Source organism: Uloborus diversus, chromosome 5, assembly GCF_026930045.1.
Source record: "Uloborus diversus isolate 005 chromosome 5, Udiv.v.3.1, whole genome shotgun sequence".
NCBI classification, from domain to species: domain Eukaryota; kingdom Metazoa; phylum Arthropoda; class Arachnida; order Araneae; family Uloboridae; genus Uloborus; species Uloborus diversus.
The window spans coordinates 13,966,528-13,993,214 of record NC_072735.1 but is presented as its reverse complement, the minus strand read 5'-3'; the positions used below and the strand labels follow the sequence as shown (position 1 = coordinate 13,993,214).

The 26,687-nt window shown below is 32.0% G+C and overlaps 1 protein-coding gene across 1 annotated transcript in view; it reads left to right on the top strand.

Moving 5' to 3' along the window:
- Positions 1–26,687, top strand: part of LOC129222453 (cell adhesion molecule DSCAM-like) — a 207,010-nt gene that overhangs the window by 116,740 nt on the left and 63,583 nt on the right. Inside the window, 5 exon segments of the mRNA XM_054856967.1 lie at positions 4,902–5,063; positions 15,399–15,686; positions 17,760–17,885; positions 20,649–20,822; positions 23,579–23,726. Coding sequence (XP_054712942.1) covers positions 4,902–5,063; positions 15,399–15,686; positions 17,760–17,885; positions 20,649–20,822; positions 23,579–23,726 — 898 coding nt within the window.

The window sequence follows — 26,687 nt, the reverse complement described above, 5'->3', positions numbered from 1 at the left end:
CTCTGACGGTACAGCCGTCAGTATAAATCATTTTTAATTAAGCTTTTTTTTATTTCGTTTTTTTCCTTTTTTTACGATGTCGTCAACTTGTGAAGCATTAGCGCTCAAAACGTATATTGCAATGACAATTTGTTGCTTTTCTATGAATTTTTAAAATGTACTAATGACATTTGAAACATCCTGTGTGGGCAGGCCCGTGTTCAGATTCTCATAAAGGGAAGGGTTTTGAAACTTTTACATCCTTACCCGAGAAGGGGGGGGGGGTAGTTCAACCCCAGTTCTGATTCAGAAGAGCGAAATGATGAGGACGCAGAAAGCACGCATTTTTATTCAAAAAAAAAAATATTTTTCTTTCTTTTTTATAAAACCAAAAGAAATTGAAATGCGAAAATGTGTCTCCTGCGGTATAAAAAATGTTTTCCACCAATTACAGCTTTCTAATCAAAGACTTAAAACTTAGTTTGAAATAATGCTATTTTATATTAGTCAGGCCAGTAAATCATAACTTAATTAGTTTTTACATTTCAGAACGGCATATTATCATTACACACTGTAGCTTTTAGTACATTACATTAAAAAATATCTTTATTAATAGATGTAATTGTTCACAAAAAAAAAAAAAATGGCAATTTGTGATTTAGCTTAAGGATTGTTAGGCATTTAAAAGGAGAAAAAAAGGCAGCATTTCGGCAAATGAACACATTTTAAATTCTCAATTTTACAAAACGATTATGGGCAATTCATTCATTGGGTTGTCTGCATTTAGTAGTCCGACTACTCAAAATGTATTTATTAAGTTCAAATCAGTCGCCATCGTTTAAATAATATGATTTTTTATAAGGTTTTTGGATAATTTAATAAAAAAATTACATATGAAGAAAACAGGTTGGAATAATAACTTCTGGCCTTTTTAACCATTTATGACGCAGTAAGAAAAAGCTTCCTACGAAGTTTCGCTAATGTTTAGTATATATGAGCAACTATATGACCATCTGTAGGTAATACAATATCAGGCAACATGAAAAGACACTTTTAAAATACTATATTGCTGACCCATTTTTTGGGGTAGCAATCAAACATATTTTCTTTCTTTCTTTTTTTTTTTTTTTTTCAAATCGGTGAAATTTAGGATACATCCGATAAAAATATCCTCTAAAAGAATGTATTCGGCAGAGCTTTACACCTCATAATGCATTTAAATCCATGAAATAACAGTTTTTTCAGTAACACAGGGGGCTATTGTAACCTCAAAACACGTGTGTACAATTTTCACCCCCAAATGTGTGCCTTAAAGCACTTTTTCTTATGTATTATTTTTAGCTCCGCTGTTTTTTTTTTTTTTTTATTTCTTATTACTTGAGGTTTTTTTATATTTTTTAACTAAGAGAAATATATTATATACGTTTTAATACGAGAGTTAAACCACCAGTCCCCTTCAAAAAGGAAAACTCCTAAATGCCAGATAAAGTATTAAAAATAACCTATAATCCTAAAAAAAAATATTATCTTCGACTAATCTTATTTCAGAAAAAGTTTTAAGGTAATGCTAAGACACTAACACTACTTAAATAATATAATCCACAATCTAGCTTTAAATTTAACTGTAGTTATTTAGTTACTGTAGATAAAACAAAACCCAATAAGAACACATGTAGCTTTGGGTTAACCAAATTTAAAAAAACCTATAATCCTTAAAAGAGATTATTATCTTCTACTAATCTTATTTCAGAAAACGTTTTAAGGTAACACTAAGACATTAACATTACTTAAATAATATAATCCACAATCTAGCATTAAATTTAACTGTAGTAATTTAGTTACTGTAGATAAAACAAAACCTGATAAGTACACATGTAGCTTTGGGTTAACCAAATAACATTCATAAAACTGTTTTGAATTATTGCACTTATACATTACATTTCTAATATAAGCTCTTACATCTCTAAGAGAAACAAAGAAAAGTCATAATTCATTTTGTTTTTCGAACATGTGAGCTTAGTAATGCTACTAAGGTATTTTCAAAACCCATTCTTGCAAAAACCTTTCTTCCAAGATAACTTTTATGTCGAATCCCAAAATGTCCTCTCTAAAATCCTTTTACACTTTGTCAAAGAATAAAATATAGGATTACGTCGTGGGAATAAAATCTTTTTCAACCAATTCAATGTTCATATGAAAATAATAAAGAAATATACAGCTCGGATTCTATTCCAGAGAGTAAATTCTATCAACACTAGGTCATAAAACATAACTTTTTCACGACGTAATAAAAAGTGTCTGTGTACAATTCATTAACAATAAATCACAGGTTACATAGTTCAAATAAAAAAACCTGAATTCCCAAAAGTTACTTACTGTGATATTTTTTAGTATTTATTTATTTATTTAATTTCATTCCTCGAAATTCAAGATCAATATTTATTTCAAAATGCAATACTTAACACGCTCTACTAAGGTATATAAAAGCATACGTTAAGAGCCTGCAGATTTAATTTTTGCAATTTGGATTCATATTTAAAAGTAGTTTTAAATACTGATTATGTATCAAACTTTTGACAGATGATGAGTTTTCAATATGAAGCTATAAAAGAGGCGTATAGAGTAGAGTTGGATAGTATTGTAAAACAAAAACATGAGAAAAATGCTACCAAATGTGCAAGTAAACAACCTTATTATTGAAATATTTAAAATAAATTCCGTTCAAATACAAACAAAATTTACATAGTTTCAGAGTTCGGCACATCCACGCAACATATTAGATGTTACAGTCCTAAATAGGTCACAATCTGTACACGAAATTCCGAAACATTCTTGAAAAGTATTAAAAAGCTAGTGCGTCTAAGTTCTGAAAATTTTTAAGGTTTAATCAATCTGCAAGCTACCTGAAGGCGAAACACCTGATAGAGCAGGTGCGCATATCTTCACACCGGTAGCAAAAAAAGGATCATAACAGTGAAACATTTGCATTTACACTGCAAAAAAATTCCGAAACATTACTGATTATTTCCGCGGAACGTCTCGGGATTTCATCGTTTTCACCTATTTTCCCGTAAAAACAAGTATTATCACAAAAAAGTTTCCTGAATCGCTACAAGTTGCACGCGTGCAGTCTTTTCACTGTTGTGGAAAATATTTTAAGCAACCAGTTTAAAGATTGAATGAGCGTGTTTATTAAGTGTATCGGCCTAAGGTTGCGTAAGGCCTGTCCAGATTGATTAAGCTCCCAGTGAGAGCGAAAGTGTCAGTGGATAGCTACAGCTTTGCAAGGCAGGAATTGCAGGCAAGAGCTATGCTTGATTCCATTTTGCATAGCTTTGGCCGTGGTTAGCCTTGATTTTTATGGATCCTTCTTGATAAATTAGGAAGGTTCTAATCTATTACACTTAACCTACTACTCTTTTCTAGAAGTTTCTAAAGACATGACTGGCTTTAACAGGGGAGATTTCGCACTTCTTCATAAAATTTCAACATTAATTTCAGAAAGGTTACTGACTTATAGCGGAAAGGGTTCCTGATTTTTCGAAGATATGTTACTGGAAGAAATTGGGCACATCAGCTGCCCATTATTTTCCAGGATCGTTTCTGAATCGTTTTTACAGTGGATGAAACTTGTAGCGAGTCAGGGAATGTTTCCGCAAACACACGTATTTTTCACATGAACTGGTAGATACGTGGGAAATTCTGAAACGCTGTCCCGGAATAATCTGTGACGTTTAGGAATTTTCTTGCGGCGTAAAGGGTCTGCCTGCCCTAAAATGACCATTTTTATATAAAAAAAAATGTTTTTATTTTGTTTTGCATTTTAAAAGGATATATTTTTGGGACTTCAAAAATGTTTAAAATTTGTTTTTGCGATAATTAGAAAAGAAGTTACAGCCTATTAAGTACACCGGAAGTGATGTCGAAAGAACCGGAAATTGAGCTTAAAGACCCTAAAGACCTCCAAAATCAGGACAAGAGAAAAACTTTTAAGAAAAGTACATATATTGACAAGTATAGTCAACGAATGTATAAGCTACTAATATTGAAAATTTTATTTTTAAAAATTATCTGAAATATTGTTTCGAAAATCTTTAAATGAATTTTCTGAAAAACTAGTATTTTCGATATTTTCAGACACGACAAATCTCATAACTTGAAAAGTTTTGTACCTATCAATCTGATTTTTTCACATAATGTTTATCAGATTGCTAGCTATGTTTTGAACTACAATCTAACATCTACGTCAGTATTTAACAATTTTACGGACATTTAACCGCGGAAAATTGAGGATTTTTCGGAAGAAAATCTGTGAAATTCAATAAAATTGCCATATTTTCCTGAGTTTTGGGACGGGCACGAAGTTTTTAGTTCAGAACACTGGTAAATAATGTAGCAACTTACATTAGAAAGGATTTTTAAACATATTGAGCTGAAATGAGTTTGGAGTGGTTGGCGTAAACTGTAAAATGACCTTAATGTTTGCTCAAATTTCCCATTAAAAAAAAAAATGAGAAAAAAATATTTTTTTGTTTATTTTCCAAGTTTAAATCACTCTTCAGTTGAAAAAAAAATGTAAACTTACTTAAGTCAATATTTGAATTTTTTCAAAAAAAAAAAAAAAAAAATACTATACGGTACATACTAATTTGTGTACCTCAGAGCCAGAAGAACGTAAGTCACATTATGGTAATTTTGCAGGAGATAGGAAGCACTTTTTTCATTCTGTCACATGCAAAGGTTGGAACGTGCGCTAACCCCAGTAAAAATTAGATTTTTTTTTTTTTTTAAGAATTGCGTTCACTTGACTCGATGCGGAAAAGGCTTCTACATACACTGCCCAAATTAACGGAAAATCGCAATTTTTTGGACTTACATCAGTCTGGATCTTAGGTACAGATTTTTCCTTTTATCTCTTGTAGATGGTGTTCTTTTGCCTTTAAACCACAGACAGAAAATCGGACATGGTGGTACTCTTACAATTCAAACAATACAGAGATCAGCAGACAGAGGGGAATACAGCTGCTCAGTAAAGAACAACGATGGCCAAGTTGCTTCAGGTGTGACTCACGTCTCCGTTGTTGGTATGTATACGTTCTTTCAACCTTTTTTTTTAAACCTTATTTTTCATGTAACACGTCATTAAAGAAGTCATGTTTTAGGTATTAACCCCTTCAGTCGGAATTATGAAATGTTTGACAAAAAATGTTGACATTTGGAACACAGTGTACTATGGTAAAGGGTATCTTATAGACAAAATTTTGAGTTTGTAGGAGAAAAATTAAAAGAGTTATGGCACGTCCAATATTCCAATCTTATATTTTTTGAAATCTGTATTTCATATACAAAAATGATAAAATACCAAACAAACTTCATTATAAAATGTTCTACAAACAATTATAAAACATAATTTAAGCGTTTGAAACGATTAATTACAGATTATATATTTAAAAAAAAATCAGGAAAAAAACCTCGCTTTTCAGATGAAAATCCATGGTTGGAAAAATGAGCCACTCTCTATCTCTCAATCCTTAGATGTCAGTGCTGTCAATCCCAAAACGAAAAATTATTTCACAGATTATAATAAGCAGAATGTAAAGATTCGACTACAAAAAAATCAACTAATTAAATCAATTATAAAATGATTAGCAGCTGTTTAAATTGGTTGTCCGGTATACCAGACACCAGGTTTTTGAAGGGGTTAAAAGCAGCGTTTCATGATTTAATTTGCAAGTCAATCGCTATGTGTTTTGTAGAGTACTGACATAAATGAATTGTGAATTACAAAATTAAATAAATAATCAAGAAAACAAAACAATATAACAAATATATATAGCGTGTCCGCGTTCAACCTGCGCGACACATTTTTAAGCAACCATTAGTCCTAGATGCATACTTCCAGTTGCAAAAAGGGTCAAATTGGTATGAAGAGTTAAGAAATTGTAAATTTGAAGCAAAATAGAACTGTAGCTTTGTATTATCTTAAATACTGATCTAGGACCTCAATGTTATGTTGAGGGTAACTGCACAAAAAAAAGTGATATTCAAACTTTTAAAAACAAAAAACCCGAATGCGTAAAAATCAAAAAAACTAAAGAGAAAAATGTAAAAAGCCCAGTAGTTTAGAATGTTATTAAGTACTACTGAATAACTACACCGTTGAAATAGTTCTATAACCGTACACGGATAAAACAAATCATAAATTCAAAAGCAGAATAGAAGTATCAACAGTCGGGGCCCATTCCTTTCTAATTCAAGGAGCCCCGTAAAATTTGAATGAGCCCCGACTGTTGATCCTTCTGTTCTGCTTTTGAATTTATGATTTGTCTTATCTGTGTACGGTTATAAAACTATTTCAACGATGTAGTTATTCAGTATTACTTAATAACATTCTAAACTACTGGGCTTATACATTTTTCTTTTTAGTTTTTTTTTGGGGGGGGATTTTTACGTAATCTTTTTTTTTTTTTTTTTTTAATTTTTTTTTTTACGCCTCGGGTTTTTTGTTTTCATTTAATATTTTTTTATTTTACACTTCTTAGTTAATTTTCATTTACTTAGTTATTATGATTATAAGACGGTACATTTCGCAATCTTGTTATTTCATTGAGAGAGTTTGTTTGTATCATGAGGTTTATTAAGTAACTTGCGGTGGTCTAAACTACTGATTATTAGTCCCTCTAGGGACCTAATTCGGCGTAAAGCTACATGTGATTGACCTTCGGCAAAAATGCGAAAACTTAAGTCACCACAGCACAGCTATATAAACAGCCTGTATAACTCATGATGACGCGAAATTGGAAACGTCGTCAGCCAAATCTTTCTCACAAAGCTAAAAAAAACCTGGCAAGAAAGTACACGTCGCGAAACTCAATCCCTTGAATCAAGGCAAAAACTAATGCAACATGTTAGAGATGAAAATCGAATTAGTAGATTTTCTTTCTTTTGGTGCTTATTGCACGGGTTTATTTTGATGAGGACTACAATCTGAGTGTCTTGCCTTCGTTACGCATAATATATTTTTTATTACAGTACAGAATACATATAAAGAACACATGAAAGAATTTACATCAGAAAGAGGGGAAAGTACATCCGGAGCGAGGGTGTCCTGACCCACCGCCTCAAGTGGGAGAAGTAATCGCTTAGACCACTTGGCCATTGAAACCAATTAATTAGAAGACTTAGTAAACAAAACAAAAAAAATCAGGCAGCGAAAACTACCTGCATTTGTCGCACACAGGTAGCGTGCGACACAGTGTGCAACACTCAACGTGCGCCGATGCCAAACTGACAAAATACGGCAACTGGTTGTTGATATGGTGAATTCTGATTACTGTCATGTGTTTAGTGACACTCCCAATGTTAAGAAAAATCGATTGACGTAAGAATTACCAAAATTGGTCAAGGCGTTTAGCCCCTAGAATGCCACATAGAAACAGACATACATACATACACTTATAAACACATTACCCTCATTTGCGTCGCGCAAGCGCTGTCGGGTAAAAAGTGACCTTAGTATGACCAATATTCACCGAGATATGAGACGCAACTTTTTTCTAACTTATCACTTTACATTTTTAGATTTCAGTGACCATAATGCGGCTTAGTAAATTTAGCTTTTTTCTCAAGATGTAGAAGCTTTTGTAGCATGGTACTTAGGTATCCTTTCATTTTTGAAAAGGGAAATATTAACATTTTTTTTCCAAACGATTTCCAAAATCGGTGTTCTTCTACTTGAACGATATCCATTTTCTCATGCATCGCATTTTCGGCATGGTGCCCTTGAAATTCAAACTCGAATATATCCTTGAATTTTCGCAGTAAATGGTCCACATTTTTTTAAATTCTGGCTTTTAATTTCACTGAATGTGAAATAGCAACTTATCAGTTGATAGGAAGCCGAAACGTTTGGAGTAACAACACTCACACCACGGCACAACAGCCCGGAATTTTACAACGATATTGACAACGGCCGTGAAAGCGTTCGTTCTTTCATTCGTCATCCATTATTTGCAAATATACAGGCGTCATCCATTATTTGCAAATATACAGGCGCACCAAATGACCTGTTAATTTTCTTCTACAGGCAAAGCCGTGCAGGTGCCTTTAGTGAAAAAATAAAGGGGTTTTCAGAAACTCTTAACGTGAAAGTAGATTTGAAAACCCAAAATTTTATTTGGTAGCGAGGGTCCCAAAGACACTTTCAATTTAGCAATGTAGTCACATTTTTGCTTTTTGATGCGTCACTTCTTCCAGGATTCTTGTTTTTGTGCAAACAAGAAGGTACTACGCTAAACGAATATTTTACCCCAATGCTGAAAGGTTTCGTGCGCTGAAAGACTTCGGCCGGCAAATTGGTTAAAGACTAAATTTTCTCTTTATAAAAGAGAGAATTCCTGGTTGTAGCTGCAACTAAACATGAAAATGTGGTAATATAACTAAATTTAACGTGTCTACTGGCTACTTGCTGTTAAATAAAATTTGGAAAATTTAAGCCCACTTTTACGTATACAGTTTCTGAAAAAAAAAACTCCACATGTGTACAATGTTCTCATCATGCTGGAAAACATCTTGAAATAAATGATGTAATGCCGTGATAAAGACAAATGAAGAAGTAAAATATTTTCTCAAAATGTCGTATATATTTGGAATATTTTAAGCATTTATGATTTTGTTTAAAAAAAAAAAAAAGACTTTTTCCCTATTTCGCAACCGAGTTTCTTCCAATTTTACGCACCAGGGAATTTGAGTTATATTTAAAACCTATTTATCAATTCATTTTCCAGAAGAAAAAAAAAACTTACAACTTAATTATAAAACCAATTTAAAGTTTTCCGTCGTAACTAATACTGTCATATTTGTATGACGTATAATAATAAGTTTGTCTCTTTATCTCTTATCAAAAGAAAATTTTTTGAAGGAAAGTGTGGCGTCCAGAAGACTCCATAGCACCTACAGCCTTGAAATTTTGTACAAAATTACTTCGAGTCCCGGTGGTTTCCACCTGGGGTTTTGTTTTTCAAAATTCAAATTAGTTCTTTTGTAAATAATTTTTCAAGCTCAAATTTCGCGTTAATTGCCGATTAATGCTATTAAAGGGGTGAACAATTACTTGCGCATATAAATATTATATATCGTTAGAAAAGTTGGACGTTTCCGCGTTCTACGCAATTTGTTTCAATGCTCTATCCAAAATACAGCGGGAATTTTTTTCGTTTTAAGCTCGAACTTTTTTAGGCTTAGCTGAAATTTAGGCATTACATTCTTCATTAAATTTATCAAATAAAAATGTGAATGAATTGTCCCACAGTTTTCTTTTTGACAACACTAGAAAGAGAGGCTTTTTACTGAAGATCTAACTCGACCTTTGGTCGAAAAACTTAGCTTCTATCAGCAATGAAAAAAGTTACAAGCAGTTTTAAGCAAGTTCGAAAAATCTCATTTCCATTCAAATCAATGATGTTTTATTTGGCGTTGCAATAATTACGTCTTTTCGAATCGTTTGTTTATTCTTTTTTATTCACGAATTTTAAGGGTTTCGATTTTAACGGAAAATCTTATGCTCAACTCAATTTAAGCCCCGAGGTAAAAAGCAAAATATATTACTAGAGACCACGAAAATGAAAGTTACTTTTCAAACGTACAAAACTGCAGTTTTGCAAAGCTCAGGAGCGAAGTAATCTTCGGGGGCTGGTGAGCGTTAGCGAGCAGGGGGCAGATCCCCTAGTAGTTGAAAATAAAAGTAAATGTTCAAAGAAATTCTGGAAGGAAGTCTGTGGCGGGTCTGCGTCCAGGAGACCCCATAGCACCTACAGCTTTGAAATTTCGTACAAAATTACTTCGAGCCCCGGTGGTTTGCACCTGGGGCTTTGTTTTTTAAAATTCGAATTAGTTTTTTTTTGTAATTATTTTTTTAAGCTCAAATTTCGCGTAAATTGCCTATTATTGCCTAAAAAGGGGGGGTGAAAAATTACTTGCACACAACATATATATTATGTATCGGTAGAAAGGGTAGAATTTCCCGCGTTCTACGCAATTTGTTTCAATGCTCTAACTTAATTACTGCGGGAGTTATTTGAGTTTTAAGCTCGAATTTTTTTAGGCTTAGCTAAATTTAGGCACTACTTTCTTCATTAAATCTATCAGTAAAAAGTGAAGGAATTGCCCCCACAGTTTTCTTTTTGACATCACTGGAAAGAGCGGCTTTTTTGACTCCAGATCTAACTCGACCTATAGTCGAAAAACTAAGCTTCTACCTCCAAAGAAAAAAAAAAGTTACAAGCTGTTAAAAATCAAGTTCGAATCATCTCATCTCCATTAAAATTATTGATGTTTTATTTGGCGTTGTCGTAGTTACGTCTTTTCAATTCTCTTGTTTCTTATTCACAAACTTTAAGGATTTCGATTTTAACGGAAAATCTTAAGCTCAAGTCAAGCCCCGAGCTAAAGAGCAAAATATATTACTAGAAACTTTGAATATGAAAGAGACTTTTCAAACTTACAGAACTGCAGCTTTGCAATGCTGAGGAGCCCCTTAACCCTTACGGTTCTGCACAAATGCTGTAAAAAAAGGATGTCTTTCACTGGTCTAAAATCATCAATTTCCCGGAAAGCTACCCTGCAAGATAGCTGTTAAATTAACAGCAAATAATATTAGTATAGTTGAAGGATTGTTCCATGAGTGCTGAAAAAATGTCCAAAAGGTAGGTATAACAGTTTTTTTTTTTAAATTTTTTTTAAAGGCAGAGTCAGTTTGAAAAAAGTTTTCAAATGAGTTCCCAAATCTGATAAAACGAATGTAGAACCATTGCAAGTGCTCTTAAAAGTGTGTTGAAAATTGTTTTTAAAAAAGTGTTTCAATGTGGTCTATAAAATGAGACAAGTGTGCAAGTCAGCAAAGTGTCTGAATAATTGCAGCGATTGCATTAACACTTGTCTTAGCGTTACATTTATTAGGAAATAAAAAGGAAAAATGACTAATAACTGATACTTCTCATGTAATTTTCACATCATGTTTGATTCTGTAATTCCTTGCAGAAACTACTGTTTTATGTAATATTTACGTAAATTGAATCCAAAAAAAAAAAAAAAAAAAACAGAAAAAGAAAGAAAGAAAAAAAAAATGCTGCATGTAAAATATAATCTTCAAATGCAACAAAACCATTAAGAAAGCAAAATTTATTTATGTTATCAACTGGCATTTCAATTTAACTGAGACAAACAATTTATCATTGCGGATCTCATTTCAAAAACAAAATTTTTTAAAGTTCTATGTCGAGACCTATATTTTAAGTTACATTCATTTTATGAATGGAAATTTTATCGAAGTCTGTCCAACTCTATATTTACGGAGACTTAAATCAGGATTTGCTGGGGAATGTAGATATAACAAAGAAATGCGATTTATAAAGTTGTTATGTTCAAACAACAGCTCTCTGAAAGATTAATGTTCGTATGCAGTGATCTTTCTTTTATCCTGTCAGAGATTTCTTGAAGTAGATACTATTCAAAGTTGGAATCTACAATTTCTGAGAAATCTTCGAGTACGAGAAACGTGTCACTGTAGAAAATATTTTATATCTCTATTTGAAGTATTTTTATCGGAAAATTGAAGCAATTCTTTTCTAAACAAATATTTGGATGTTCGACTTTTTTAAAGTATAAGGCAAATGTATTTTAATGTATTATAATGCTGGATGGAATTTTTGTTTAGATCATAACTGGAATCAATTTAATTTTTCGCCATAAAACTAAATATAAATCATTGAAATGATAACCCTTCTTTTTTTCTCTCTCTCTTTTTTGTAGCTAGTCTTTAGTAATTTATTTTAATGGGAAGTACAATCGAACCTCCATATATCGAACTTCCGCATATAGAAATTCTCTATATATCGAAATCCCAACGAATTTCTATGTTTTTTTCAATAGAAAATTTGTTTCTATGTATCGAAAAAATCTCTACATATCGAAATTTTTTTCGAGACATTTGTAGATTTTTTTTTTCCACTTTAGATTGTTTGTCTCATGAAAAATAAAGGTTGGGGGAGAAAATTATGTTCACTAAAGGTTGCTACGAAACTCATAAGGAATCTGGGGTTGGGGGGTGTGTAGATGGGTCGTTGTTTCGTTCTGGAGTTCTTAAATTAACTCAAGTTTATTTCAAATATCTTAGTTGTAACCACTAACATTGTAAAATCAGTTTCAAATTAGCCCTTTTGTCTGTTGATTATCATTCCTAGTCTTTTTAGCTGCAATAAAAATCATTCAAGTTAAGCAGATTGATTTTTTACTTTTCTCGCGATTACATCGTCAAAACGGAAATCCCCAATTGCTACGGATCAAATTGAATTGCCGAAGAATAAAGATGTACAAAGGCGCAAAAATATGTAAATTCTGTTATTTTTTTAATTATTAACTTTTATTTAATCCGATGCTCGTATAAATTAGAAACTAGGTTCCACACACGAAAATTGCGATAAGAATGAGCTTTAATTTTAATGTTTTAGGAGATTTTTAGAATAAAATAAGATTTTTTTTATGGATTGAAGTTTCTATATATGGAATTTTTTTCCGGCAATTTGCTACTTCGATATATGGAGGTCCGACTGTATAAATGACACAATGTACAAGTCTGAAATAGACAAATGTTAAAAACGTATAGTAGAAATAAATATTGCCATCCATTTTTTGTGTACTTTAATCACATAACTAAGAAAAAAAAATCAAAAGTGACTTATTTTAATAATACAATTGAACCAAAGACAAATAATTTACATACTAGTTTGTCCAAAAAGTTCGTAAACTTTTGCTAAAAATGGAATTCTTAGCCTTTTACAAAATTTGTTGTTATTTTTGTTATTACTTGGCAAGTAAAATTTCAAATTTTTGCAGGTGTTTACGAACTTTTAGGACACTTCTAGTGGACTAATTTAATTGTTTTTTGTGAAGAAAAATTATAATGACGTCCTGCATGTTATAAAAATTTGTTTGTTATCTAAAAAATAGTCTTTTTTTCAAGAATTCACTTTCGATGACTAAAAAGACGCTTTTAGTTGCATTATTATCTGATATTATATAATTTTTGGCATGACTTTAACATGAAAATATGTACATGTAATACAATTAACACAACAAGAAATAATGTGATTCAATAGTCTACTCTCTAAATATCACCAACAGTGGCCAATTTGAAACAAATAAAAAAAAAGAGAAAATCGCCAAATTTGTAGCCAGGTTGGCGACAAAACTTGGCGACCAAAAGACTGGCGATATATCGCCTAGTGTCCGCCAAATTATAACACCACTTGAGTTTGCATCGAAATTAACAATGATTTCCCCCAAAAAGGGGCAAAAGACCCCTTTAGAAACACCCGAATGCAACCAAAAGGAGGGGATGCACAACTGGACCCCACTAGGAGTCTACGTACCAAATTTCAACTTTCTGGGACATTCCGTTCTTGAGTTATGCGACATACATACGCACATACATACATACGTACATACAGACGTCACGAGAAACTTCGGTGTAATTAACTCGGGAACCGTCATTATGGATATTTCGCGTGTCTATACGTTCTTAGGCACTTATCCGCGTGTGTGGTCGAGTAGGGAAAAAAACCTCAATATTCACTCGAGGGTGATTAAAATGATTTTTTAGTGAATTTTTTTTCGCAAATACAATACTTCATTTTTTGTAAAAGGAAGTAAAAAAGAAATGAACCTAGATGTGTGCATTATTAGTACGTATAATTGTTACTTTTAAGAGACCAAAAATTTATAGGGGAGAATGTTGTACCTTGGGACACTGCAAATTTCTGAGAATCTATTTTTAGCAGCCATGTTTTTTTGTAATCTCTAATAGTAATCTTCACCCTCATAGTAAAAACCAGCATTAAATGAGTAAAATTGACGATTTTGTGAGAGAAAGAAAATTTCATGACTCCAAAGTAAATACTGTCTTCATGTTTTAATTCATTTTCTGTCTTTGTATTTGTAAAACTTATCAACTGAATTTTATTTTGTTACCGTTGAATTTAGGGGGCCTAAATTCTACCCATTTAGGGGCCCTAAGGGAGAAAGCACCTTTCACTTTAGGGGAAGGGGGATTTAGGGGGGCCCATAGCCACCGCATTTTAGCATAGAAAACACATTGAAAACTTGATCTATCCTATTGTTGTCTCAGACTACAGGTTGTCTGCGAAAAAGGTAAAGAAAGGCTGCAAAAGTTTTGTTATTATTATTTTTCCAATGTTAAAGTCTCAGCAGGGTTCTTGAATTTAAAATTTAAAATTGAATTTCTTATTATTTCAAACCCATTATTTATTTATTATCAAATTTTACAAACATTTGAAAAACACGCTTTGCCCTATCAGGGAGCCCAAAGCGGGTAAGATCAAAAATTGTGATTTGGTACATTTGTCAATCAAATATGAAGTTATATATGATTAAAATAATTGACTAGCTACCTGCCATCAGAAAAAAAATATAAAAAATATTAAAAAATTGTACTTATCCAATTTAAAGTCAGCACATATGTTTATAAAACATAAAAAAATAACTGATTAAATTAATAGACTAATTAATTGCCATCCTAAAAAATGACTTTTTAAACTTATACTTTTCCTATTGAAATATAAAATTTAAGTCAGAATACGAGTCAAGAAATTATAAATAATTATATGATTAAATTCTATGCTTGCTTTCCCCGAAGGCACGTTTTTTATTTCAATAATTATAACTTTAAATTTAAAAAAGAAACAAACGAAATGACTATCGTAGTTTGTAGGTGGATGGTGTCAGAATAACGTAATATTACTGACAATCAAAGAACTAAACTGGTCTTCCACTAATCACAAGTTGCTAAACTTCCTTATTTAAAAGAAATATATCATTTTTTTAGTTTAATCCTGGTTACGCCATGCCGCTACACCACTGCTTCGTTGGGATTGATTAAAACTCTGGGGTGTTTCATGTAAACAAGACAAACGTATGCATCGCCACTTACACACTATGGGGGCGAGGGACATACTCCCCTACGACTGAGCTTCTTGCTAGGATACAGAACCCAAGTGCTGTCTTTCGTTTGTGGCCCAGTAAATCCGGAAGGGTCGTAACAGAGCTGAAGACTAATCTTCTAATAAATAGGCAAATCATGTTTTCATGATTGCAAAAAATATTTTTCACCGCGGTCTTCGTTCGTGCAACGTGCATCAATCCAGAAAACTCTCGCAGATACTTGTTTTTCAAAGGAAACTGTTGAGAATCCGTGATTTCCCGGAATGTTGCTAAAAATAATCTGAGACGTTTCGGAATTTTCCTATAGAGTACACAACCATTAATCTGTTATTTGTTTCATGCTTGCAGAATAATTGTTTCTAATTAACTAAAAAGTATGTTATTTCTTCAAACTTTCATTTTAGTTCCCCCAGTGATTGACGCCCATTATTTCCGAGAGAGTATCACTGTTGATGAGGAGGCTCGAACGAAGTTGATGTGTGTTGTCATCAAAGGTGATCCACCAATTCGTTTCCATTGGCTAAAAAATGGACAGCCCTTTCTGGCGCATGGAGATACTACAGTAGCAACTTCAGAGGACACCTCCATAGTAACGCTCAAGAAAGTTGTTTCGAGTGATAGAGGGCAATATACATGCGTCGCATCAAATATCGCTTCCTCTACTAACAGAACGATGCAACTTATTGTGAATGGTATGCGATTTATTCCTACATTTCTAGTTTTAATAGTAAGTAGTTTTACTTAAAGTTGACGCAAATTTTGTTTTTTCCACGGTTACAACAATGCATTTATTATCATTAAGTTACGCGTAGAATAACGCACTAAATCAGCGATTTTCAATATGAAGGAGACATAGAAGGCAACCTTGATAGACATGGCAGAATTCCAGCAGAGGCATGACAGTATAAAATAAATAAAATAAAGCAAAAAAAGAAAAAAACTGACTAGGGCTAACTCAATTTTGGAATCTCATGAGAATAATTTTGAAATTTTGATATTATGATTTTTTTTTTCTTTATCTTTTGTAACAATCATGAATTGCTAATTTTTTTCCCTTTACCGTTGAATGACGTCTACGCCCTTTGATTTTTGGAACTAAACATATGCCCGTCCTCCTGCTGCTGGTTCTCCACCAGCAGCACAGTCCACCAGAATTCGCCCCTGGGTGGTTGCGTCAATATCCTACACACTCACTCACGTCTACGTACGCCTACATACACACACGCACCGCAACACATACACACGCATATGCACATAAATACCTAGGGCCTCACACAGACACACACATGCATGCACACAAATACACACAAACATGCCACCACAGACAGACACACACACGTCTATAGAGAGTGTTCCGTTTTAGCCTGCAAGACCTTTATTTTCGCAAGCGTTAGTCCTAGATGTATACTTCCAACTGCAAAGAATGCTGCTTCTGATGAAGAGTTGAGATATTGAAGGCTTGAAGTAAAAATAAAAATGAGTCAAAAAATACAAAATTTAACTTTTTATACCGGCCCGTGATCCCCTTACTTATATTTAGGGAAATTTTCACCATTGAAAAATCATTCCAACAGAAAAGTTTGACATTAGTACGACCAATATTCACCGAGCTATGAAACGCAGCGTTTTGTGACTTACACTACTTTACACTCGCCATCAATAACACCTTTTGGGGGCAAATATAGCGGCTAATAAGGATTTAAAGTTATCTGTGTGCATATAGTGTGATTTTTCAAATTGTTCAAAGTTTTGTAGTGTGCTTTTGCGTATCTTGGCATAACATTTGCATTTTTTTTGGAATAGCAATGAAAAATATAAATACTTATTGTATTTATTTCGACCACCTGATATTCCTCTGAAAGGGCGATAAGTTCCAATCGCATCTTTTGTATGGTCCCTTAAAACTTTAAACTCGAATATCTCCTTGAGTTTTGGTCGCACAACTGTCAAGTTTTTTGTGTCAGAAATAGTTTTCAATGGAAATTATTTCTCTAAATATTAGTTATTGGACCTGGGACGCGTATTAAAAGTTACATTTTGTATTTTTTTTGCTCATTTTTTACTTTTGCTTCAAACTTTCAATATCTTAACTCTGCATTTGATTTTGAACATTTTTGTAACTGGAGGTATACATCTAGGACTAACGGTTGCGAAAATAAAGGTCTTGCAGGTTAATACGGAATACCTTGTATACACATCAAGCCTACATATCATACACACACTCCTACATACATACACACTCACGATCGCGAAAAACATATTTTTAATTAAGATATAAAAAATTCAAATTTCATTTTTAAAACAGTTTTGAAAACATTTTTAATCCACAGATCTATGTTTATTTGCATTTTCAGCTTTCGTATACATAAATTCAAAATATGAAGCTGGACATTTAAGGCGATCCTAGTTGTGAAAGGGAATGGAATTGCATGTCAACCTCCCTTTGATAAAATATATCTCATATTGATCTGTATTTAGTTTTATGATTTCCTAATTTCATGTGTTGTAATAATATCTTCAAAATAAAGTAAAATGTAGTATTACTAAACTGGTATGCTGTAAAATTATGGAAAAATATACTTTGTTTATTGCACTACTTTTACGAAAACTTAAGCCCTTTTTCATGTTCTTTTCTGGCTTTGACTGTAATTAAGAAAAAAATAAAAACCCTCGAAAAAAATCTTGCTTATAAAGTTTATTTTTCCTTTATGTATTTTTTAAAAATTTGTTAGCATAAATATTTATATTTTTCTTTGTTTGATCAGTCCCTCCACAATGGACAGTAGAACCCAAAAATACGTCAGTTATTTTAGGGCATAAGGTATGGATTGATTGTGCAGCAGTGGGATTTCCAACTCCAAGCATCTTATGGAAAAAGCTTCTTCATACAGGTAAAATTGCTGTAATAAATAAAATTCATGCATTTTAATGTATTATTAATATGACTCAAAAAAGAAATCACGGTACTCATGATTCCAATAACACTGGGGAGCAATAATTTATCAGTGTGAGATCTGTGTCTTGTTTTTAAAAAATTGGGCTCAAAGTAATCAATTCACAAAATATAGGATCATTTTAAAAAGTTTTTTTTTTTTTTAATTTAGGTGAACAGCAATTACATACATACACTGCTTACAGAATTAAAATTGTGTTGCATAGATTTTTTTTATTTATTACTGACAATTTATGTTTTTGCCTTGACGAAAAATAAAAATAATATTTGTCAAAAGTAATAATACTAATAATGATGGGACTTTTAAAAATAACTTATAAAATGTAAATTCAATTTTAAGAAACAGCAGCTAAAATTGAGGAGAGATATTTACACATTTTCCATGGCATGGAGTAGAAATAGAGTATAACCATATGCATTCGGGAACCTTAAAGAATAACGTATCATTTAACTTAAATAAAATGCTTTTTTTTCTTTTTGTTATTATTTTTAAAAATTTTTAAACTAGTTTCTTGACTCTGTGACTGAAATATTAACCTGTATTAGGAGCAACATTATAGATGTAAAGTAGCCATATTGCACCGCGCAAGTCACATGGGTCAGCAGTAATAATGATACAATAAAAAAAATAAAATGGTGACATTTGATGTAGGGGAAGGTTTCCGTCAATGAACCACATAAAAAATTTCGATTTTTTTAGAAAGGAAATCGAATTCAAATTCCACGTCAATTGTTGAAACAATTTCTCAGTATTTCTCTTTTAATAATAACATTCACTTTGATTATAAATATACACAATAAAGAATGAAAATTACAAAATAAATATTTTAGCATGTTGTCCATTCATGGCAATCGGCTGCTATGGATGAACCATCGAGTTTCCATTGATGGACCACATTCTCAAATTAAAATATCAATGCGTAACTTACAAATATTTATAACAGGCAATCAATGAATACTACAAATAACAATAAGTTATAGAACAAGAGATTTATTTTATAAAATGTTTTATTTTCGGATAAGAGGAATATAAAGAAAACCATGCACTCACACAACACACAGCTGTTGTCATCACACCTCGTTCAACACTTGATATTTTCCCAACCTGCGCAACACCGTTTTTAGCTAATATCTTTGCAATCTCATTTAAACTGTTGGGAGTTTTGTTAAATCCATTTCTCATTCGACGCAAGATTTTACTTGCTCTCTATAATGTGAAAGACCTTATTGACCATTTTATTACTGAAATCAGAAACTTAAGTCTCAAACTAACAGAGAATGTAGTACTGACATAATTTTTGTCATAATTAAATCTGTGGGATATGTTATTTTTCTCAGTCTCTTAAAAAGCCAATCCCCCAATTTTTCGGAACTAAAAGTCTTCACTAGCTTCAAAATATAATTCACTATCTATATTCCTATTTCGGAGGGCTTATCTCTTAAATTTCTAATAAGTGACTTATGTAACAAAAAACCGTTTTTATCTTTCATGCGACGACGGTTGAAAATTGTTTTCAGGACTCTTTATCGTCGGCATACTTCGTTAAGGTCCATACCACTATTTCTTTAACCAACTGTAGCACGTTACATGCTCTCACTTGTCCGCTGGCCATACTTACTAATTTTTGCAATTTTCTGGAACAGAAAAAAAAATTTGAAACTGTATTATTATGTTTTAAATTTTTGATCAATTTTACTAAAAAAAAATTGAGGTGAAATGATAATAAAGTGAAAGAGTTTTCATGAATTACCGAGAAACTTTTTTTTTTCATTATTATCATATATTTTAAACCAATTGAGAACTTTTCAAAGGTTATTGAGCTGAAGTTACAACAGTATTTGCGATTTTCCATGAATGAACCACTTTTGTCATGATGTGGTCTATTCGTGGAAATACCTAGTGATCCAATGATAGCAACTGCGTCATTTTGAATATTCTTATAGGCGTTACTGCTGCGACGAATCATGATGAAACATGACGCGTGTGGAATTTTACTTGAAAAGGCACTCTTTTAAGTCAATGTTCACGTTTAATTGATTAGTGATATTCAAAACATGTTAAAACTACATGAAAATCTCAATAATTAGTAAGATAATAGTAGATATCTTATCTGACCGATTAACAATATGATGAAGTAATTTTAGCTACTTGACAAATCTGCAGTAGGTTGTTTTCAGGTAAAGGAAGGTATTAAAACTGATTGCGCGTCTGCACAAACTCTGGTTCGGAAAATATCTTGGCGGTTCATTGACGGCAACCTTCCCCTAACCTTAAAGTCACATTGGGTTTAAGACGGTTAAATAAGCAAAGGGATGTCGCAAAGATGCTCCTTTTTTATGTTCAGTCAACTTTTTTTCAAAAAATTTTTTCAACACAATAAAGTGCGTTAAGTGGACCACATGTATTGTCTTTCATTCTCTACAATCCCTCAAGTAATAATAAGAGGATTGAATGCCACTTATATGGCTTTTTTTTTTTACAAGATTAATGTAAACAGAGACAATTTTTTTTCGCTGAGAGTAAGTCGAAATCCATGACATATCACGCTTAAAATATTCATAATTTTCATGTATGTATGTATGTATGTGTGTGGTTAAAGATGATCATGCTTTTCACTTTATCTTATTAACGTTATTCCATTAAGTATTTTTTCCCTTGCAACCAAGTTCTCGGTTATGTACTGAGTTTGTTCCTCTCCAGAGAGCAGTTCCGGGGATTTTACGTACGTGCACTCTAATCCTCGCGCCCATCGCTATAGCAACGGAACTTTGATGATTTCTGATGTTGAAGTGAGCGACGCCGGCCCCTACCTGTGCCAGGCGAGCAACGATATTGCGGCCGGGCTTAGCAAAATCATTTCACTATACGTGTTAGGTAAGGAAGAACTATTAATTTTCTTCTTCTTGCGCTGTTTTTATTTATTGTATTAGGACTAAAAGGATAGTTGGATAGTTTCTTTTTTCTATTTTTGAGAACTATCAACACAAAAGTTAGGGTTATATATTTTCTTTTATTTTTTTACTCTGATAAATTTTAAATGTCTTTCCGCGTATCTAATACTGTTTTCAATCTTCAATTGTATTGCATGACTATTTCATCAGATGGATGGATGCTTTTATTTCCTCATTTATTTTACCTTGCTGCTAAATCGTAGCTATTCTTAGAAAAGATTACGATTTTTTAGAAGGCATAGGAGACTCAGAAACGTAGAAATTTAGTAGAACCTTTTTGAAGACGTATTAAACAAAAGGTTTCAGCTTTCCTTTGTCCATTTATTTTCCTACTTTCTTTCAGAAAAAAAATATATTAAAGTGTTTTAGGTGTTAAGTGTATAAAACCATTACATGACAAGTTACTACAGGGTGTCCAGCAAAGGACTCCCTGGTTTCAAAATTAAATATCTCGAAAACAAAGGACGATATTGGAATAAAATAAACGGTATGTTTATTGTGAAACCCATAAAAATCATATACAGGAACTTGTAAATTAGTTTTAAAAAGTTCCAACAGATGGCGCTGCACGCTGTAATTGCAATAAAAGTCTCCATGAATAGTGCTGCGAAGAGGTTGGACTATAATTTCTAGCGTATATGTAAGCATATCTGAGAGACTAAACTGCTGCTGAAACAACAAACCTCTTCACAGCACTATTTATGGAGACTTCGATTGCAATTATACTGTGCAGCGCCACCTGTTGGCAGTTTTTTAAACTGATTTCCGTATTCCTGCATATGATTTTTATGAGTTTCACAATAAACACACAGTTTATTTTATTCCAATATCGTCCTTTCTTTTCGAGATATCTAATTGTGAAACCAGGGAGTCCTTTGCTGGACACCCTGTACATGAGTAATTTATAGACTATTCAAACTAATCCCCTAAAGCAAGTCATGGTCAATTCAGTGACATCACTGCTAAGCACTATGGCCACAGTAACAATCGCGGAAACCATGATGTGACAAATTTTCGTATGACACGGTTGTCTAAATGTCTATTTGTACCGTTTTCACCTATAGGTTTCTCCAACCTGTACTTTATGTAACTCTGGACAAGTTATGTTCGCTACTCATCTGGACGATTGCTCCGCACTAACTAATTTTAATTGTGTTGTCGAGAGATATTGGAGAGGCAGTGGTAAAATGACCTAATGGTCATTTGACCCGGCATTTGATAAATAATAAATGATGTGACATATTCATGTCATTTTATGTTTGAATTAACTGCGAAGTGACTGCAAAAATATATTTTGTGTCATTATAAGGAAAACACTGTAACGGCACTTTGTAATATCACCACATACTGGCATTCATAGGTTGTTGCAACCGTTGATGACTTAACAATGGTTTTTTGCATCGTGGCCAGTGATGTTCCCATCAATTTTTCTGAGGGTATTCTTCCAGCAATCCATTTCGCTCAATTTGTGTATGTGATCATATACATAGTATGTCATAATATGAAAATTTATGAAGCTTGAAAGTATACGCTATATATTCAGTAAATTACCGTCTTTAACTAGGACTAAAGCAGAAATACATGAAATACATCGCAGCTAAGTCATTTCCAGCCAAGGACTGCAGTTTCATGCTTACTAGCACTCATCATCCCGGCATAGGAAAGTTACTAAGCTAGAGATGGAAAGCCTCATAAGGAAGCCAAGAGTGCCAAACAAACTGGTAGCTGATGTAGTATTAGCACAAACGGAGACGAGTGACCGAAGCAACGGTTCGATTCAACTCCAGCTTAGTCACTTTCGTATGCCGGGCTGCTGAGTGCTAATAAGCACGAAACTGCAGTCCTTGGCTGGAAATGACTGAGCTGGTGTTGTATTTTATGTATACGCTATATGTCTAAAAATGTTTGAGAGTATACAGCTTATATGGAGTTATACCCTATGGAAATACCACTGATCATGGCCTTCACATAGGAGCCTCATTTTATTCACTTCGCTATTGGGGTATTTTTTCCAGGAATTTGGGCCTTCGTAGCTTAAATGATTTACATAATGCAGATTATTGACAAGTGCTACATTTTGTGAAAGAAATTGAATGTACCACTTAACAAGACTTCGTTTAAAACAAGTTCGTTAAAACCGTAAACAGTTTTGTGAAGAAAATACTTTTCGAAATGATTTCTAAACTCTTAGTACATTTTTTCTCTCACAAAACTATCTTCTGACAAAATTATTTCCGCAGTTATAAGTGGAGTCATTATGTGTTTACTGTTCAGTCTGTTTTATGTTTTAAGTTAGTTCATTCTTAAGAATATATTTATTTATTTATTTGTTTATTTATTTATTTATTTATTTATTTATTTATTTATCTATTTATCTATTTATCTATCTATCTATATATCTATTTATCTATATATTTATATATCTATTTATTTATTTATTTATCTATGTATTTATTTATTTATTTATTTATTTATATATTTATATATTTATTTATTTATCTATTTATTTATCTATCTATCTATTTATTTATTTATTTATGTATTTATTTATTTATTTATTTGTTTATTTATTTATTTATTTATTTTTTTTTTTTTTTCATATTATTTAGAATTATTTTAAGTTGCTATTAGAAAATAACTGTCAAATATTTCATTGTTTATTATTGTAACATTTTGCAGTTCCACCCGTTTTTAAAGACCCTTTTCAAACGAAAACAGTCACTGAAGAATCAAATACAACCTTGAGATGCATAGCGACTGGACATGCCCCTATTGTTATCACATGGCAGAAAGACAAGTCTTTGATCGATATCAATAAACATGGCAGGTAACAACTTCACTTGCTCCCTTTGTGCAAAAGTATTTTTTTCTCCAGTAGATATAAAATTATTAGTATGACTAAAGTAACATTTTAGCTGTAACTAACATAACAGTTAGATGTAATTAACGTACCATCTTAAAAATAACTGTTATTATTAAAAATGTATTTAATTTAATTTAATGTACGTTTCAATTAACAATTTTGAACAAGTAGACATTCTACATTGATCAAAAAATTTTAGGGAGAAAAATACCCCTAATAATGTTACAATGTAGACCTACTGTCCACTTAAAAAATCCTTTTTTTAAGGGTCTACTTTTGAAAGAAATACTTCCAATTCAAAGAATAATATTGCTTTAAAAGAAAGGGGAATAAAACTAAAGGGTTACTCTGCTGAATATGCATTAAACACAACACTCCAAGCTAAAGAATTAAGAAAATGGAAAAACAATCTTCACAAAGAAGAACGTTTATATTTAAAAAAAAAAATTCTATATATCCAATAATTATTAAAATGAAGTAATGGCAGCTTGTTGTAAAACATTTGAAGATGTTTTACGATACAGTGCCAATGCATGCTGCGGTAGAAAATTACAGAAAATGCATGAATAATTATATAGAAATGTAAACATTCGCAGTGATATCTGGAATTAAAAATGTATTCTGCAAAAATGTTTGAACATTGTTTTTTCAATAACACATTTTAGTGCAGGCTATGCAACACTATTCGTTCGATGACTCAATGAACCTTAAAGAATAATTTGTCGTTGAATAGTACTACGAAGTTTCTTATGACAATAGCTAGTATATTGGCAAATACTAGAGTTTAGTGAAACTATCAATTTGTATAAGGTTAACTTTTTAAAAGATAGGTAATTAGAATTTAACTAGCTCAAAAATGATGGTACTCAATTAGTAAAAGCAATTAACTTTTCTTGGTACATTCAAATCGAGGTCATTAAACTAAATCCTTCCATTCAATTTCTTACTTTAATCTAGAAAAAAAGAAAGAAAAAAAACCATAATGCAACATAAAAAAAAAGTTCCTATAAAGTGTAAAAGTAATGAAAGTGCAAGAGAGGTTAATTACAAAAAGTTTTTTTGTGTGTGTGCATTCGATGGCTACGTTAATTACACACAGTATTTCGTAAAAGTGCAACTAAGGGACAAAAAAAAACAGTTATAATAAATGTGTGGTATATTTTTTAAAAATATACTGTTCCCTTTTTCCAAATATATCAGCCAATTTTAAATGCCTGCGTAACTTTAAGAAAGAATTGCCTTGCTATATAAGCATTGTTTCTCAGGACAGCAAAAATGTTACGTTAGTCACAATGCCTTTTTTGCTGAAAAAATACTTATCAGCGATTATTTTGCTTCAAATGCAAGGTAGAAGTGAAAAATTGTTACCTTGTACATTTTGAATCTTCACATTAAATTGATATAATGGCATAAAAAAATTATTTTTACTCCAAGTTATAAGAAAAAAGAATAGAAAATCTGCTGCGAATGTTGCTTTAGTCACCATGAAATGACCCTTTTGTAAAAAAAAAAAAAAAAAAAAAAAAAAAAAATGCTTGTGAGGTTTAATGAGTTCAATATCTTAAGGTATTCCATATAAGCTTCCGCAGTTAAATGAAACTGCTATATAAAGCTTGTGAGTGGTTAAGATCTGATGATGTGTAACTTCAAGCTTGCCAGACGTCCCGGTTTCACCGGGACAATCGGGGTATTTAGACAAAATCCCGATATCCTGGCCGGTTTACTTTACGTCTCAGATACAGATAACCAAAAAAGAATAAAAATAATTATTTTTTAAAGATCACTTTGTTATTTGTAACATTGACTTGCAAAATTAAAATTGGAAAAACTTCTGAGGATTTTTACAAGAAGACCAAAATGATAAAGACTTTCTAAAAAACGTCCCAGCCAATGAAAAGTATTGCTCAATTTTTCTATTTCTCATTCAAGGTGTTTCTTCTTATTAAATAATTTGTCAAACTTTCTACCCCTGTTTTAGGTTCATAATTAGTTACCATTTATTTATTCAAAGCATCAAGAATGAACTGCCCAATAAAGCACTTTAAAATCCCGTCAAGGGTGTGCACAATTTTGAAAGTTCTCAACACTGGGGGGGGGGGGGGATTATGGTGTCCCGACTGAACATTTCAGAAATCAGGCAAGTCTACGTAACTTAATTATTGATAAGAGAAGTTTCAACAGCATTAATAAATGGGGTAGTAGAAAATAAGTTAAAAAAAATACGTTTCTAAGGTTTGGAAAAATGCCTTAAATTAATTTTGTTTTTTAATTACTTGTTTACACGAATACCTTATTTTAGAAACCTTCTCGATAAATAACATCAATTCACGTCCTATTATTGGTTTTTCTAATTACTGCATACGAATGTGTTTTATTTCTCTCATAAGTTATAAGCAATGACACGATAATTATGAATGTACTTATTATTTTATAGGAACATATTTACATTATAGATTTATATCAAAACTTAAGTTAATTCCGAAAAAAATAATAGGAGAATTAAGGCAGGCAAAGCGATGTAAGTGGACTATTTAGGGTTTCGAGTAAATCGCGTTTAAACTTCAAATACTAGGTAGGATTTCACTTTGATACCTTAAAATTGATGTTACTGTTTTAAAAAATAGTTTTAAATATATTTGAACCGATAATTTGTTGAATGACGACTTTTTAAAATATTTTTAAATCAAACTTTATCCTTATTATTTAATAAGTAATTCAGCTGGGCAAATTTCCTAAAGCATATCAGTTTTTCTATGTTTGTTGAATGTATTGTGGTGTTACGTTAAACGTATATCGATTCATTAGTGTGTTTGCAAGATATTTCACGTAAATGAAAAATCTGAAATTATAGTCAGAACTATTTTCAAAACTATATATTTTTACACAAATAGAGTAATCAAATGTGGAGCAAAATTATTCGAAAAG